The sequence below is a fragment of the Nerophis ophidion genome, linkage group LG01, assembly GCF_033978795.1.
Source record: "Nerophis ophidion isolate RoL-2023_Sa linkage group LG01, RoL_Noph_v1.0, whole genome shotgun sequence".
Classification (NCBI taxonomy): domain Eukaryota; kingdom Metazoa; phylum Chordata; class Actinopteri; order Syngnathiformes; family Syngnathidae; genus Nerophis; species Nerophis ophidion.
This window is the reverse complement of record NC_084611.1, coordinates 59,068,190-59,086,134: the sequence shown is the minus strand read 5'-3', so window position 1 is coordinate 59,086,134 and position 17,945 is coordinate 59,068,190. Positions and strand designations below refer to the sequence as shown.

General features: G+C 42.6%; 1 protein-coding gene across 2 annotated transcripts in view; it reads left to right on the top strand.

The window, feature by feature from the left end:
• The window catches only part of LOC133557658 (nicotinate-nucleotide pyrophosphorylase [carboxylating]-like), a 34,806-nt gene that overhangs the window by 6,933 nt on the left and 9,928 nt on the right, over nt 1–17,945 (top strand). Inside the window, exons 1-2 of one of the 2 annotated variants that reach the window (XM_061908333.1) lie at nt 641–969; nt 6,096–6,349. In XM_061908333.1, the coding sequence (XP_061764317.1) occupies nt 677–969; nt 6,096–6,349 (547 nt within the window). In that variant the 5' untranslated portion in view covers nt 641–676. Of the gene's footprint in view, nt 1–640; nt 970–6,095; nt 6,350–17,945 lie in introns of those variants that run through there. The other variant, XM_061908342.1, reaches the window with a different exon arrangement.

The window sequence follows — 17,945 nt, the reverse complement described above, 5'->3', positions numbered from 1 at the left end:
CCAATCAACCTATCCCCAGGTGCATGTCTTTGGAGGTGGGAGGAAGCCAGAGTACCCGGTGGAAACCCACACAGTCACGGGGAGAACATGCAAACTCCACACAGAAAGATACCGAGCCCGGCATTGAACTTAGGACTAATCAGGACATGCGTATTGTGAGGCACATGCACTAACCACTGTGAGTGAAACCACCTATTGTTTATTGTTTTTCAATCATTAAAATTATTAAAATAATATCCATCCATCCATCCATTTTCTACTGCTTATTCCCTTTTGGGGTTGCGGGGGGCGCTGGCGCTTATCTCAGCTACAATCGGGCGGAAGGCGGCGTACACCCTGGACAAGTCGCCACCTCATCACAGGGCCAACACAGATGGACAGACAACATTCACACTCACATTCACACACTAGGGTCAATTTAGTGTTGCCAATCAACCTATCCCCAGGTGCATGTCTTTATAAATATTGAAATAAATAATAAAGAAATATTAAAATAATATTCAATGAAAAAAACATACATCCACCCCAAAGGCTAATCAGCGCGTCGTTTTACTGTTTGCCTTTTTTCTCTTTTGGTCTCCTGTCATAAACGGTTCATTGTAATTCATCTCCAGACCAGCCTGCGTGCTGTGGGCGCCCCCTCTTCCCCCTCACACTCACTGTTTTGATATGAAAAATGGCGGCGACCGGCGAGTCGGAATGTAGTATGAGTCCCAAAACAAGACCTAGAGCGTCGAAAGTGTGGGTGTATTTTACCACAGATGGGGACAAAAGAGTGGTCTGTTCTCTCTGTAAAACATCACTGGCTTATCATAAGAGTACAACTACGATGCTCGAACACTTAAAAAGGAAACATACAGGAATTGTCGAAGATGCTCCCACGGAAAAGGAGAGGACGATGCACGAACACTTAAAATGGAAATACACAGGAGTTGTTGAAGATGTGCCCATTGAAAGGGAAAAGACAATGTAAGCATTTTTGTATTAATAAGGAAATGGCAAACACGTCTACTGTACTGTTAATTGTGTCACACGAAGCTGCCGTGATTAATCGACGTAATCGACCACGAAACTACGGCGTTTTTGTTTGTCGTTTTACTGTTGGCCGCCTGTGTGGCAAGCTGGCTGTGCTAAAGTACAGTGCAGAGTTGTCCCTCCTGTACTAATCTTTTAAGACGCCATGCTAACCCCTAACCTTGCGTGAATGTAAAGTGTCACAACAACAGAAGAGTAATCACAGTGTGCAGTAATCCTGCTATGTATTGTTATCGTAGAAGGATCACTAATGTATATCTCAATATTGATTTTAGATCATATCACCCTAGATCAGGGGACTTAAACTCATTTTGCCTGAGGTCCATTGGATGCAAAAACTGGGTGAGGTTGGGCCGCAAGAAAAGATTTCTTAGTAAATCTAACATGCACTTTTTAATTAATAGACCTTCTGTGGATGGCCAACTCTACCGATATTTCCAGGTGACTTCCGAATTTCGGTGCACCTCCCAACAATTCCCCGGGGGCAATCATTCTCTCGACGGCCAACAGTATGCCGCTCTCTACAATTCATCGAATCCGCCTTTTCATCGTATTGACAGCGTGCCGGCCCAGCTACATGTCATATGAGGCTTCAACAGGCACGTGTCCGTGTCTGCAAGACATACTTGATCAACAGCCATACAGGTCATACTGAAGGTGGCCGTATAAACAACTTTATCACGTTTACAATTATGCGCCACACTGTGAACCCACACTAAACAAGAATGACAAACACATTTCGGGAGAACATCAACACCGTAACACAACATAAACACAACAGAAGAAATACCCAGAACACCTTGCAGCCCTAACGCTCCACCTCAACCCACGCACGGCGGAGTTTGGTGGTAGCGGGGTGGTGTATTGTAGCCGGGAAAAGTTAGGGCTGTATGGGACTCTGGATATTTGTTCTGTTGTGTTTATCTTGTGTTACGGTGCGGATCTTCTCCTGAAATGGGTTTTTTCATTCTTGTTTAGTGTGGGTTCACAGTGTGGTGCCTATTTGTAACCGTGTTAAAGTTGTTTATACGGCCACCCTCAGTGTGACCTGTATGGCTGTTGATCAAGCATGCCCTGCAGTCCTTGACGCACGATTGCAGAAGCCATACACAACATGTGGTTGGGCCGGCACGCTGTTTGAATGATAAAGAGGCGCACTCGATGGCGTGTGTGTCCAAGAGCCAGGTATAAAACATGGCTGGGCTGAAATGCTGTTAGTACATGTTATGGAAAGCTTTAAAGGCAGTGTCAAAACGGCACCCATTGAACGTTGTTGGTTGGGAGAGAACCGACAGATGTTCGGTTTTCTGGAATGATTGAATTTTGGGAGTCCCCATTAAAAATTGGAAGGGTTGGCAATTATGGCAAATATGACGCTGTCAAGCGCCATTCATATAAACACCATTCATATTAAACTTGCAGGCCTCACTAACATTAAATTTACATATCAAGGTGCGGGCCGCAAAATAACGTCTCGCGGGCCAATTGCGGCCCATGGGCCGCGTGTCTGAGACCCCTGCCCTAGATCATATCACCCGGGCAGCACGGTGGAATAGGGGTTAGTGCGTCTGCTTCACAATACGAAGGGCCTGAGTATTCCTGAGTTCAATCCCGGGCTCGGGATGTTTCTGTGTGGAGATTGCATGTCCTCCCCGTGACTGCGTGGGTTCCCTCCGGGTACTCCGGCTTCCTCCCACCTCCAAAGACATGCACCTGGGGATAGGTTGATTGGTAACACTAAATTGGTCCTAGTGTGTGAATGTCAGTGTGAATTAGGGCTGGGCGATATGGCCTTTTTTTAATATCTCGATAATTTTAGGCCATATCGCGATACACGATATATATCTCGATATTTTGCCTTGGCCTTGAATTAACACTTGATACATATAATCACAGCAGTATGATGATTCTATGTTTCTACATTAAAACATTCTTGTTCATACTGCATTAATATATGCTCATTTTAAACTTTAATGCAGAGAGGGAAATCACAACTAAGTCAATTGACCAAAAGTGTGTTTATTAAACAATTATTAAACAATGGCATAAATGTTCATACCATTTCCAAAACAGAAAGTGTAAGATTGTCAGAGACATTTTAAGTGTCAAATAAAAATGAGCTGCATAATAGGAAATCAAATAGTGTTTGTCCTTCGCTATGCGGTATATTACTACGGACTTTTAACAATTATTTTGTTGACTATTTTTTTCATACGGTTTTGATCTGAAAATGTTTGCCTCGACATTTTGATGGTGTGGCCAATGTGGCACCGAACAGAGATGTTGACAAGCGGAGTAAGCGCTCTTCATTCTCTAGCAGGTCCATCCATCCATTTCCTACCGCTTATTCCCTTTGGGGTCGCGGGGTGCGCTGGTGACTTTTGAAATGATGCTACATATTAGCAGTAATGCTACTTTCTGTAGCAACGTTTTTGGCCCACACTTGACAAATTACGGTTGTCTGTTCGACATATTCCCACTTGAAGCCAAACCACCGCCAGACGATGGACCCCCTGCTGTTTTTCTTGGGAATTCATTCTTCCTTCATTCGCACCTTTTTTCTCTCGTATCACCACTCGCAGGGCTCTGCTAGCATCACAGCTAACGTTACCCATGCTGCTACCTCTCTGCTCCAAGACGGCGTATACGTATGTGACGTATGACGTGACAGTATGTGACGTATGTGCGCTTGCTTGTCTGTGAGAAGGAGACACAGGAAAGAGCGAGGAGAGCCTGTAGTGTAATGCCCGCAGCTATAAACCCCATTTCCATATGAGTTGGGAAATTGTGTTAGATGTAAATATAAACGGAATACAATGATTTGCAAATCCTTTTCAACCCATAGTCAATTGAATGCACTGCAAAGACAAGATATTTGATGTTCAAACTCATAAACTTTACGTTTTTTTTTGCAAATAATAATTAACTTAGAATTTCATGGCTGCAACACATGCCAAAGTACTTGCGAAAGGGCATGTTCACCACTGTGTTTCATCACCTTTTCTTTTAACAACACTCAATAAACCTTTGGGAACTAAGGAGACACATTTTTGAAGCTTTTCAGGTAGAATTCTTTCCCATTCTTGTTTTATGTACAGCTTAAGTTGTTCAACAGTCCGGGGTCTGTTCTGGTATTTTAGGCTTCATAATGTGCCACACATTTTCAATGGGAAACAGGTCTGGACTACAGGCAAGCAAGTCTAGTACCCGCACACTTTAACTATGAAGCCACGCTGTTGTAACAAGTGACTTGGCATTGTCTTGCTGAAATAAGCAAGGGCGTCCATGATAACGTTGCTTGGATGGCAACATATGTTGCTCCAAAACCTGTATGTACCTTTCAGCATTAATGGTGCCTTCACAGATGTGTAAGTTACCTATTCCTTGGGCAGTAATACACCCCCATACCATCACAGATGCTGGGCTTTTCAACTTTGCACCTAGAACCGTCCTGATGGTTCTTTTCCTCTTTGGTCTGGAGGACACGACGTTCACCGTTTCCAAAAAACAATTAGACATGTGGACTCGTCAGACCCCAGAACACTTTTCCACTTTGCATCAGTCCATCTTAGCTGAGCTCGGGCCCAGCGAAGCCGGCGGCGTTTCTGGGTGTCGTTGATAAATGGCTTTGGCTTTGCATAGTAGTTTCAACTTGCACTTACAGATGTAGCGACAGACTGTAGTTACTGACAGTGGTTTTCTGAAGTGTTCCCGAGCCCATGTGGTGATATCCTTTACACACTGTTGTCGCTTTTTGATGCATTACCGCCTGAGGGAACAAAGCTCCGTTATATCATCGCGTACGTGCAGTGATTTCTCTAGATTCTCTGAACCTTTTGATGGTATTACGGACCGTAGATTGAGAAATTCTTAAATTTCTTGCAATAGCCCATTGAGAAATGTTTTTCTTAAACTGTTTGACAATTTGCTCACGCATTTTTTCACAAAGCGGTGACCGTTTCCCAATCCTTGTTTGTGAATGACTGAGCATTTCACGGAAGCTGCTTTTATACCGAATCATGGCACCCACCTGTTCCCAATTAGCCTGCACACCTGTGGGATGTTCCAAATAAATGTTTGATGAGAATTCCTCAGCTTTATCAGTATTTATTGCCACCTTTCCCAACTTCTTTGTCACGTGTTGCGGGCATCAAATTCTAAAGTCAATGATTATTTGCAAAAAAAAAGTGTTTATCAGTTTGAACATCAAATATGTTGTCTTTGTAACATATTAAACTGAATATGGGTTGGAAATGATTTGCAAATCATTGTATTCCGTTAATATTTACATCTAACACAATTTCCCAACTCATATGGAAAGGGGGTTTGTAAAAGCAACTGCGTGAGAAACTATACTCGAATATCACGATATAGTAATTTTCTTTATCGCACAGAGACAAACCCGCGCTATATCGTCTAGCCCTAGTGTGAATGTTGTCAGTCTATCTGTGTTGGCCCTGTGATGAGGGGGCGACTTGTCCAGGGTGTACCCCGCCTCCTGCCCGATTGTAGCTGAGAAAGGCTACAGCACCCCCCGCGACCCTGACGGGAATAAGTGGTAGAAAATGGATGGATGGATGGATCATATCACCCATCCCTACTTTTGGATGTTAAGCAGGCTACTTAAATGTTTGTAACCCTGCCATGCACACAATGTAGACATTATACTAGCAAAATAATGCTCGCCTGCTTTCAGCGCACTTCATTAGACAGAATGAACAAAAATTACCGTTATTTTAAACAATTGGAAAAAATTGTCACGCTGAGTCAATAGAACATCAGTGGCAGCTCTGTCGAAGATGTTGGACTAGTTTTTATATTGCTTGAGTTTTAATGTATTAACCTATGATTGTATTTATGGCAATATTATCCAACGTCCAGCCTTGCATTGACATTAGATACAAAATAGGAATAATGGTGAAGGGTTCTTAGCATTCTGAAAGTGTAGTCGAATAGCATACAGCCCTATTAATACACAGTAAAAAAATAATCTTCAAAGACTTTGTGTTTCTGTGTCAGTGGGCCATGGTGTAAAATCTTTGTTTTGTGATTTTGTACAGGATGACTCCATCCAAACACGCTCCCGCTCATTCAATCCCCCCTCACACTCTGACTCGCATGGCAAAGCAGTGGCTTGAAGAGGACACGCCGAACTTTGATCCAGCAGGCGTGTGTGTGGGCTCTCAGGAAGTTGAGGCCAGGTTGCTGTGTAAAAGCCCACACAGCATCTTGGCAGGAAGTCCGTTCTTCACAGCAGTGTTCACTGAGGTCGGCTGCACTGTGGATTGGTTTTACCAGGATGGAGATGAAGTTGGTCAGTTTTGTATCTTATCAGATGTACTGGATATAAAAATGCAAAGTTGACACACACTAGGGATGCAACTGTACTAGGGGTGTAACGGTACGTGTATTTGTATTGAACCGTTATGGTATGGGGGTTTCGATTCGGCACGCGGGTGTACCGAACGAGTTTGTAAGCAAATGTTTTCACAAGCTGCTCTGCTTTCTGCCTCTGTCTCCTACACAGCACCCAGCATTGACCCACCCACACAACCATCTGATTGGTTACATACAAAGCCAATCAGCAGTGCGTATTCAGAGCGATGTAACAGCCAATCAGCAGTGCGTAATCAGAGCGCATGGAGTCAATGCTTCAGCGTCGAGCAGATATGGGTTTAGCAGGGGAGCAGCGGACAGCGTACTCTCCCCAAATTATAAAAAACACTTCCCAGTCACAACTACTACCAACATCACTATGAGCCCGTTGACCTTCTAGAAACTTAAACTGCAGCTCAGCTCGCTCGCAGTTCTGGCTTGAGATGAAGGCTAATTAGCTTTTAGTGTAACGTTAGCTCATTTTGCTGTGTGTGTGTGTGTGTGTGTGTGTGTGTGTGTGTGTGTGTGTGTGTGTGTGTGTGTGTGTGTGTGTGTGTGTGTGTGTGTGTGTGTGTGTGTGTGCGTGTGCGTGCGTGCGTGCGTGCGTGCGTGCGTGTGTGTGTGGAGTGTGTGTGCGTTTGTGTGTGTTAGGGGCAGCAAAGCCCTATCTGTCTGTTATTTCATTGATCAGGGATCAATAGTCTCTCCTATTGCTATTGTACAATTTTTTCAGCTATAGTTACATTAACCATTAGTAATGTAGCAGCCTGGTTTTGAATGGCAGGGTACCTGCTATCACATGTTGATAAAAATATATCATTTACATAATAAAAGTCAACTCCAAGCTTCCCAAATGCTGTAATAAATTAAGCATGATGAGTTGACTTGAAACTTTTAAATGTTGCACTTTTTATATGTAGAAGAAAGGTTTTGTCATTTTATTTATTCAAAGCAACAACTTGAGGCAGTTTAATATGGATTAACGTGGGCAGAATTATTATAGTGTTCCCAATGTTAAAAGGATAAAGCCATTGTTTACAATTTTGGTAAATAAATAACCAAAACATTTATATTTTGTTGTTTTCTTACTGTACCGAAAATGAACCGAACTGTGACCTCTAAACTGAAGTACGTACCGAACCCCAATTTTTGTGTACCGTTACACCCTTAAACGGTACAATTCATTTTGCAGTGCGCGTGTGAGAGCGCTTTCTCGTGCGAGTGACGAAAAGCCCTCCCAACGTCATAATGTACCGTTGTCCCTTTACCCATGCTTTCTTCACTCCTCACATTGTACAAAATAAAAAAGCAAAGGTTTTTGTCACGCACAAGCAGATAATTTGAAAGACACCTCTTTAAAGAAGTTTCATTCAAATCTGTGGAACGCACCACTCAAGAGACAGCATCATGTTACCTGAACGTATTCTGCCCACAATGCGGACTCGCAGGTGCAAATTGTGATTGAACTTTCGGCCAGACTTGGAGATTTAATGTATCTACTAAGTTAATCAAAATCATTTAAAAACATATTTGAATATGTTTTAATCACATTTTTGTAGGTTTTTTTAAAATTCAATCCCTCATAGAATATGTACTAAAAACACCTTTGAGTTTTTTTTTTACCCCAACACACACGTAAAATGTGTGCATTAATCTGCGCTTTTATTTTGTGTGAAAAATTTAACTTCAGTGTTTTTTTTTTTAATGAAATATCAATAAAAAATAGGATCTGAACAAAATTTGTTGAACACTTGCCTCAGCCGCAAGGTACTCGCTGTTCCTCTTGCCTAAATTGAGTTGCAGGACGGGGTTGACAATCAGGAGCACCAAAACAAGCTCGCTAGTTAGAGAACCACAGAGCGAGCTTGTTTTCGCCACCGTTCGCTCTCCAAGCCACAACGTTAGAGGCAATCCGCTTTGCTGCTTATCATATTTAGGTGATTACAATTAGTTTGGAACCAGTATTTAATACTAACCAGTGAGAAGGTAGATTCTTGACGTTACAGATTGTAAACAAAGGTTACAATAGATGTATATTACCCGAGGGGGCTTGTCTACAGGACAGGGTTGCCCAATGGGAAATGTTTTCTGAGTTCTTTGCATGCATGTTATATAATTTTAAATTACATTTTTTCAATGATAATAATGTTAGTACAAACCCCGTTTCCATATGAGTTTGGAAATTGTGTTGTATGTAAACATAAACGGAATACAATGATTTGCAAATCCTTTTTCAACCCATATTCAATTGAATGTACTACAAAGACAAGATATTTGATATTCAAACTCATAAACCTTATTTTTTTTGCCAATATTAATTAACTTAGAATTTCGTGGCTGCAACACGTGCCAAGGTAGTTGGGAAAGGTCATGTTCACCACTGTGTTACAACACCCTTTCTTTTAACAACACTCAATAAACCTTTTGGGAACTGAGGAAACTAATTTTTGAAGCTTTGAAAGTTGAATGCTTTCCCATTCTTGTTTTATGTAGAACTTTAGTTGTTCAACAATCCGGGTTCTCCGCTGTCGTATTTTACGCTTCATAATGCCCCACACATTTTCGATGGGAGACAGGTCTGGACTGCAGGCTGGCCAGGAAAGTACCCGCATTCTTTTTTATGAAGCCACGCTGTTGTAACACGGGCTGAATGTGGCTTGGCATTGTCTTGCTGAAATAAGCAGGGGCGTCCATGAAAAAGACAGTGCTTAGATGGCAGCATATGTTGTTCCAAAACCTGTATGTACTTTTCAGCATTAATGGAGCCTTCACAAATGTGTAAGTTACCCATGCCTTCATACCATCACAGATGCTGGCTTTCGAACTTTGCGTCCATAACAGTCTGGATAGTTCGCTTTGCCTTTGGTCCGGATGACACGATGTCGAATATTTCCTAAAACAATTTGAAATGTGGACTCGTCGACCACAGAACACTTTTCCACTTTGCATCAGTCCATCTTAGATGATCTCGGGCCCAGAGAAGCCGGCGACATTTCTGGATTTTGTTGATAAATGATTTTGTTGATAAATGTCTGAGGGATCGAAGGTCACGGTCATTCAATGTTGGTTTACGACCATGCCGCTTACGTGGAGTGATTTCTCCAGATTCTCGGAACGTTTTGATGATGTTATAGACCGTGGACGTTGAAATCCCTCAATTTCTTGCAATTGCACCTTGAGAAACGTTGTTCTTAAACTGTTTGACTATTTGCTCACACAGTTGTGGACAAAGGGGTGTACCTCGCCCCATCCTTTATTGTGAAAGACTGAGCATTTTTTGGGAAGCTGTTTTTATACCCAATCATGGGACCCACCTGTTCCCAATTAGCCTGCACACCTGTAGGATGTTCCAAATAAGTGTTTGATGAGCATTCCTAAACTTTATCAGTATTTATTGCCACCTTTCCCAACTTATTTGTCACGTGTTGCTGCCACCAAATTCTAAAGTTAATGATTATTTGCAAAAAAAAAATGTTTATCAGTTTGAACATCAAATATGTTGTCTTTGTAGCATATTCAACTGAATATGGGTTGAAAATGATTTGCAAATCATTGTATTCCGTTTATATTTACATCCAACACAATATCCCAACTCATATGGAAACTGAGTTTGTAAATGATCTAAACACTGTTTCAAGTAAATTGTGTGGTAAATTACATGGGACATGTAAGTGTCAAAAAGACAGCAAAAACAGGTCGGTAGATTGGAATGAATTTAATTTTAAAATATAGTGTAGAAATGTACCCTATTGCAGGAAATGTAGTTTTGATTTTCAACATTTTCTTTTGGGGTTTGCGTGGCAACACTTTGTGCTGATGTAAATGTTTCTCTTTTTTCTCAATTTTCCTCGCATTTCCCCACAAAATAAGTTTTTATCCACAATTTGTGGGAAAACCCTGATCCTGAAATGATCGTTGAACCTGTTTCATGCTGGTACACATTGGTATTCTGTACTACCTCAAATTCAAACTGTACTTTAAAAGGCAACTGTACTTTTTTTTGTTGAAATTATACATATCATTTACAATCATTATGAAAGACATGACAATGGATGTACATTTTTTAAATGCATTCTAACTCGTAAATAAATGTAAATTAAAATCCACTTACAATGGATTCAAATGATAATAAACACCTCTCAGTCAACTATTAGTAACATTACTATGAGCACGTTGAGGTTCTAGAAATATAAGTGGCAACTCAGCTCGCTCGCAGTCCTTGAGATGGAAGCTAATTAGCTTTTAGCGTAACATTAGCTCATTTTGCGGTGTGTGTGTGTGTGTGTGTGTGTGTGTGTGTGTGTGTGTGTATGTGTGTTACGGACAGCAAAGCCCTGTCTGTCTGAGAGAAAGACAAGCATTATTGACCTACAGTTAACAATTAAGTTATTTCACTTTATATTTTTCTGTGTTGATGCAGCAGAAAAGAACATCATGTCAAATGAAGATTTTCTGTCTCTGATGGTTGATATAATAATATAACTGCATCATAAAGCCTACATGAACTCCATGGTGATGAATAGTCTCTCTTATTGCTATTGTACTATTTTTTTTCAGCTATAGCTACATTAATCATTAGTAATGTAGCAGATGTATCACATGTTGATAAAACTATAACATTTACATAATTAAAATCAACTACAGGCTTCCCAAATGCTGTAAAAAATTAAGCATGATGAGTTGAGCATATGGGCCTTCACGGTGGCAGAGGGGTTAGTGCGTCTGCCTCACAATACGAATTTCCTGCAGTCCTGGGTTCAAATCCAGGCTCGAAAACTTTCTGTGTGGAGTTTGCATGTTCTCCCCGTGAATGCGTGGGTTCCCTCCGGGTACTCCGGCTACCTCCCACTTCCAAAGACATGCATCTGGGGATAGGTTGATTGGCAACACTAAATTGGCCCTAGTGTGTGAATGTGAGTGTGAATGTTGTCTGTCTATCTGTGTTGGCCCTGCGATGAGTTGGCGACTTGTCCAGGGTGTACCCCGCCTTCCGCCCAATTGTAGCTGAGATAGGCACCAGCGCCCCCCGCGACCCCAAAAAAGGGAATAAGCGGTAGAAAATGGATGGATGGAGTTGAGCATATGTCAGCATGTGGCCCCACCTTTTTTTTCAAACGCTTATTGCAAACGCTTATGTGCAGTAGGTCATTAATTTTACTTAGTCATTATTTTGTCTTAGTAAGTCAATATTTACTAAGTCAAAAATAATGACTCAGGTAACTATGACTGTTTTGCTTTTACTTTATGGAAAAAATATCGAGATATATATCGCATATTGGCATTCAGCATAGGACACAACCAAAAACTGTAGGCTTCTTCACGCGACAAAGCCGGCCTACTTCACCACAGTCTGTAGTCTGTTGCCCCCCAGGCAGCGATGAAACGGAGACATGATGGTGGCGACAGGCCAAATTACACTGTTTTGTAAACCCACCCAGCCCGTTCCCTGTCCGGTCCGCCTGCCTGTCCCGTGCAACGCCCCTTTCCCCCTTAATCAACTCATAGGCTGTATATGAAGTTTGATCACATTTACTAGTTAGAATGCATGTGGGAAGAAAAGCTTGTTTTCTTGTCTTGCATAAAGATTGTGAATCATAGGCAAAATTCCAAAAAGTGCAGTTTCACTTTAATGTTGTTTCATTACATATAAGATGATGGCGTCTACTGCTGCCAAACCACTGATTAGAAGCCTTTGTGTACACAAGGGTCAAAGAATAAGGGGCAATTTATCATTGGAAAGGGTTTTATTCCATAACTATGGGTACTTATTGTGCAAAACTAACTGTTCTTAACTATTAGTAAAAAAAAAAGTGTGTATTTGGACATTTTAGATAAAATAATGAGCCATGGCAGAGATATTAATAAAACAGTCTGTTTTTTTAAAATCTTACTCCAAACGAGCAGTTTGAAATTTGCCCAATCTGCAACGTTTTTCCAATTGGTAACGTCAGCTGATATCTAAAGGTTTACCCGAAGAGCTTTGTGGGAATCTGCCATTGTAGGCCTATGTAGTCAGTAAGTTTCTTTTTTTTCTCTATCATGTTATGGGACAGACTGACTCGTACAGTACATGCACTGTCATGCATCCTACGCTGTTTCCATTTTTAATACAAATTAGCATATAGTTGTAACTTATATCGGCCAGTAGATTCAACATGGAAATGCCAAAAACTACAACATGGCTTACGGGGAATACACAATTGAGGAGGAGGCAGGTAAATCATACCGCCCACAAAACGGCGGTCTGTAAAACAATCTATGCAACATTTTGACTAAATAACCCCCATTACATGTTATGTGGACCACAAATAAGTGTTTTGAATGTTAAAAAAAACATAATATGACACCTTTAAAAAAATTCTTATAGTATTCAGTACACCAGTGATATATATACATTTTTTTAATGCAAAAAGCAGTTTTTAATAACAGGAATAAAAGAGACATCTTTGGTAGAAAAAAAAGTTTTGTCTACTTAAACACAAAAAGCGTACCAAAAATTAGACAAAAACACAAATTAGGACCAAACTGTGGGTTACCTCTACCGTTGCACCCCTAATACACAATGGGTTGTAAATGCTATAACAGGCTTCAAGGATGCGGAGTAAGTCACAACCAAAACAGTATTTTTACAGACAAGCTGTTACCCACTGAGTAAATAAAAGTCTCAATCAATCAATAAGCTGAAGATTCACTAGGGTTTCCCATATATTCATTTATTTGTGGTGGTTTATGACATTTACCTTTGGACCACCACTGATGAATTTGGTGCTGTTATTTATTCTGTATTTTAAGATTTGCCATTATCGCCTCACCCCAGCTCACAATCAAGTCACTACGCCTTGGCTGCCCGAATGCAGTTGAGATAGACTCCAGCGACCCCCTGTGACCCCAAAAGGTACAAGCGGTAGAAAATGGATGGATGATTAACTTGCCTTCCAAATCCGTCCACTAGATGGTAGCGTAACTTTTGTTTCCACATTTTTCTTATGCCCATCCATTTATTTTCTACTGCTTGTCCCTCTTGGGCAGCAGGGGTGCTGGAGCCTATCCTTAAAGCCTTATTCCAAAATCAAATACATTTTGTTCTCAAAATTATTTACACAATATCCTATAATAACAATTTAAAAAATATCTATATTTTTTATTTTGGAAATGTATGTGCAGCTGAGATAAGCTCCAGCGGTAGGAAATGGATGGATGGATAAATAAAAATAAATCACATGTAGATAAGTATTCACAGCTTTTGCTCAATACTGTCATAATGCACTTTTGCCAGCAATTACAGCCTCATGCCTTTTTGAATACAATGCTACAAGCTTGGCACACCTATCTTAGAGTAGTTTCACCCATTCCTCTTTGCATCACCTCTCAAGCTCCGTATGGTTGGATGGGAAGCGTTGGTCTTCATCCAGTATGTCTCTTTAGATTGCTGCATTTATCCTAGTTTATTCAGGGAGGTGACGGTGATGGTCACTCTGTCAGAACTACAGCATTCCTCTGTGGAAAGGGTAGAATATTCCAGAAGGACAACCATCTCTGCAACAAACCACCAATCATGCCTGTATGGTATAGTAGTTAGACAAAAGCAATTTCTTTGGAAAAAGTTTGCCAAAATGCTTCTTTTTTAAAAAGACTAGAGGCAGTAATTGCTGCCAAACGTGCGTCAACAAAGTATTGAGCAAAATTTGTGAATACTTATGGGATATTTTTTTATTTCTGATAAATTTACAATTAAAAAAAAAAGTTTTACATTGTTGTTATGGGGTTTTGTGTGTAGAATTTTGAGAACAAAGATTATTTTTATTATATTTTGGAATAAGGTTGTTACATAACAAGATGTGGAACAAGTGAAGCGCTGTCAATACTTTCCAAATGCACTGTGTGTAGATGCCTCATTGAGCGGGTTGGCTTTGCTGTTGTGATGCACCATATTGGCCTTATCGCTTCATAAAGTAGTACCTTAATGTCTTTTTAAAAAATGTTTTTACCCATTCTTACACGGTCATCAAAAATGTATAAAATGTTAATATAGCCACATTTAATCAAAAGTATTTGTTCAGTCTTACCTGATTAAGGTATTCCCATGAGATCTGACTCAGACTGTAAACCAGTTGGTACAATTCCATGCAGCTCATGACTCATCTCCATTCACTCCTGCCACATTCAATACGGCAACATCAAACATATGATTCAGTGCTTAATGCGGCGTCAAAATATATATTTCATTGCTTGTGTGAGGCGTTTGTGTAAGGAAGCTACTCCACCACCTGCAAGCGATATCCACCAAAATTTGTTTGACACTCCGGTACAGTTAAAACAGACCCAGGGGGCAAAGCAAAGGATGTCGAGCGGGTCTAATATGATACTGTGAAAGTTCAATCTTAGTGGTTCCAGCACAACCGTGAGAGTCCAGTCCAAAGTCGATCCAAACAGTAGCAAGAGTCCCGTCCATAGTGGAGCCAACAGGAAACCATCCCAAGCGGAGGCGGATCAGCAGCGCAGAGATGTCACCAGCCGAGCGAGCGGTCCATCTCATCTGGCTCCTCTCGATGTGGAGGAGCAGCGACTTTACTTTGAGTTCCTCCCGGATGGCAGAGCTTCTCACCCTATCTCTAAGGGAGAGCCCCGCCACATGGCGGAGGAAACTCATTTCGGCCGCTTGTACCTGTGATCTTATCCTTTCGGTTATGACCCAAAGCTCATGACCATAGATGAGGGTGGGAACGTAGATCGACCGGTAAATTGAGAGCTTTGCCTTCCGGCTCAGCTCCTTCTTCACTACAACGGATCGGATCAGACAAAGAGCAGCTCGAAGACCTCCATGAATAAAATAAGAAAAGGACCCAGATTTCCCTCGCCCGGACGCGGGTCACCAGGGCCCGATGGCGAGCGCCTGGTGGCAACGTGGGTCCACCCTCCAATGAGCTCACCACCCATAGCAGGGACCATAGAGGTCGGGTGCGATGTGAACTGGGCGGCAGCCGAAGGCAGGGCACTTGGCGGTCCGATCCTCGGCTACAGAAGCTAGAAAGCTAACACCGTATTTGCGTATGATATCACCTAGCGGCAGCATGTAGATGCTGAAGAGTGCAGGGCCAAGGACCGAACCCTGGGGAACTCCACACGTTACCTTAACATAGTCCGAGGTCACATTGTTATGAAAGACGCACTGCATCATGTCAGTAATAGGAGTTAAACCAAGACAGTGCTAAGTCTGACATACCAATTCGTGTTTTGTACGCTCTAATAAAATATTATTACCAACGTTATCGAAAGCAGCGCTAAGATCGAGGAGCAGCAACATAAATGACGCATCAGAATCCATCGTTAGCAATAGATCATTAGTCATTTTTGTAGAGTGATTTGCCCTGAAACCGGATTGAAAGGTTTCACATAGATTGTTAGACGCTAAGTTTTCATTTAGCTGCTCTGCAACAATTTTTTTCAAGGATTTATTAAATAAAGGGAAGGTGAGACACCATGAGGTCAGGATCGAGGTTAGGTCTTTTAAGGAGAGGATGAATAACCGCTTTTTTGAATGCTAGGGGAACAGTGCCAGAGGAAAGTGATAAGTTTATAATATTTAGCAGTGATGGACCTAATAATACAAAGAGCTCTTTGATAAGTTTCCCAGGAAGCGGGTCAAGTAAACATTTTGTTTGTTTTATTCCATTTACACGTTGTAACAATTCTTCTAATGTTATTTCATCAAAACGAGAGAAACTATTTTGGAGGGCAGTGTCTGCCGTATATACAGTCGTATATGTTTTATTAGAACCCAGTTGTAGCTGGGACGCATGTCTTTAATCTCCTTTCTAATGAGTTCAATTTTCTTATTAAAGAATTTCATAAAGTCATCTGCCGAGTGGATGGAGCTACAGGAAGGAGTCCCTTGTTGGGTTAGCAATGCTACCGTACTAAATACAAATTTAGGATTGTTTTTAGGAGTCCTATCGGGTTCTTTTGGCTCATAGGACTCCGGAGGCAGTGGACGGGTACCGACGGGCCAAGCGGTGTGCAGCTTTAGCGGTCGCGGAGGCAAAAACTCGGACATGGGAAGAGTTCGGCGAAGCCATGGAAAACGACTTCCGGACGGCTTCGAAGCGATTCTGGACCACCATACGGCGCCTCAGGAAGGGGAAGCAGTGCACTATGGTGCGGATGGTGTTCTGCTGACTTCGACTGCGGATGTTGTGGATCGGTGGAGGGAATACTTCGAAGACCTCCTCAATCCCACCAACACGTCTTTCTTTGAGGAAGCGGTGCCTGGGGAATCTGTAGTGGACTCTCCTATTTCTGGGGCTGAGGTCGCTGAGGTAGTTAAAAAGCTCCTCGGCGGCAAGGCCCCGGGGGTGGATGAGATCCGCCCGGAGTTCCTTAAGGCTCTGGATGCTGTGGGGCTGTCTTGGTTGACAAGACTCTGCAGCATCGCGTGGACATCGGGGGCGGTACCTCTGGATTGGCAGACCGGGGTGGTGGTCCCTCTCTTTAAGAAGGGGGACCGGAGGGTGTGTTCCAACTATCGTGGGATCACACTCCTCAGCCTTCCCGGTAAGGTTTATTCAGGTGTACTGGAGAGGAGGCTTCGCCGGATAGTCGAACCTCGGATTCAGGAGGAACAGTGTGGTTTTCGTCCTGGTCGTGGAACTGTGGACCAGCTCTATACTCTCGGCAGGGTTCTTGAGGGTGCATGGGAGTTTGCCCAACCAGTCTACATGTGCTTTGTGGACTTGGAGAAGGCATTTGACCGTGTCCCTCGGGAAGTCCTGTGGGGAGTGCTCAGAGAGTATGGGGTATCGGACTGTCTTATTGTGGCAGTCCGCTCCCTGTATGATCAGTGTCAGAGCTTGGTCCGCATTGCTGGCAGTAAGTCGGACACGTTTCCAGTGAGGGTTGGACTCCGCCAAGGCTGTCCTTTGTCACCGATTCTGTTCATAACTTTTATGGACAGAATTTCTAGGCGCAGCCAAGGCGTTGAGGGGTTCCGGTTTGGTGGCCACGGGATTAGGTCTCTGCTTTTTGCAGATGATGTAGTCCTGATGGCTTCATCTGGCCGGGATCTTCGGTTCGCAGCCGAGTGTGAAGCGACCGGAATGAGAATCAGCACCTCCAAGTCCGAGTCCATGGTTCTCGCCCGGAAAAGGGTGGAGTGCCATCTCCGGGTTGGGGAGGAGACCCTGCCCCAAGTGGAGGAGTTCAAGTACCTAGGAGTCTTGTTCACGAGTGGGGGAAGAGTGGATCGTGAGATCGACAGGCGGATCGGTGCGGCGTCTTCAGTAATGCGGACGTTGTATCGATCCGTTGTGGTGAAGAAGGAGCTGAGCCGGAAGGCAAAGCTCTCAATTTACCGGTCGATCTACGTTCCCATCCTCACCTATGGTCATGAGCTTTGGGTCATGACCGAAAGGATAAGATCACGGGTACAAGCGGCCGAAATGAGTTTCCTCCGCCGGGTGGCGGGGCTCTCCCTTAGAGATAGGGTGAGAAGCTCTGCCATCCGGGAGGAGCTCAACTTAAAGCCGCTGCTCCTCCAC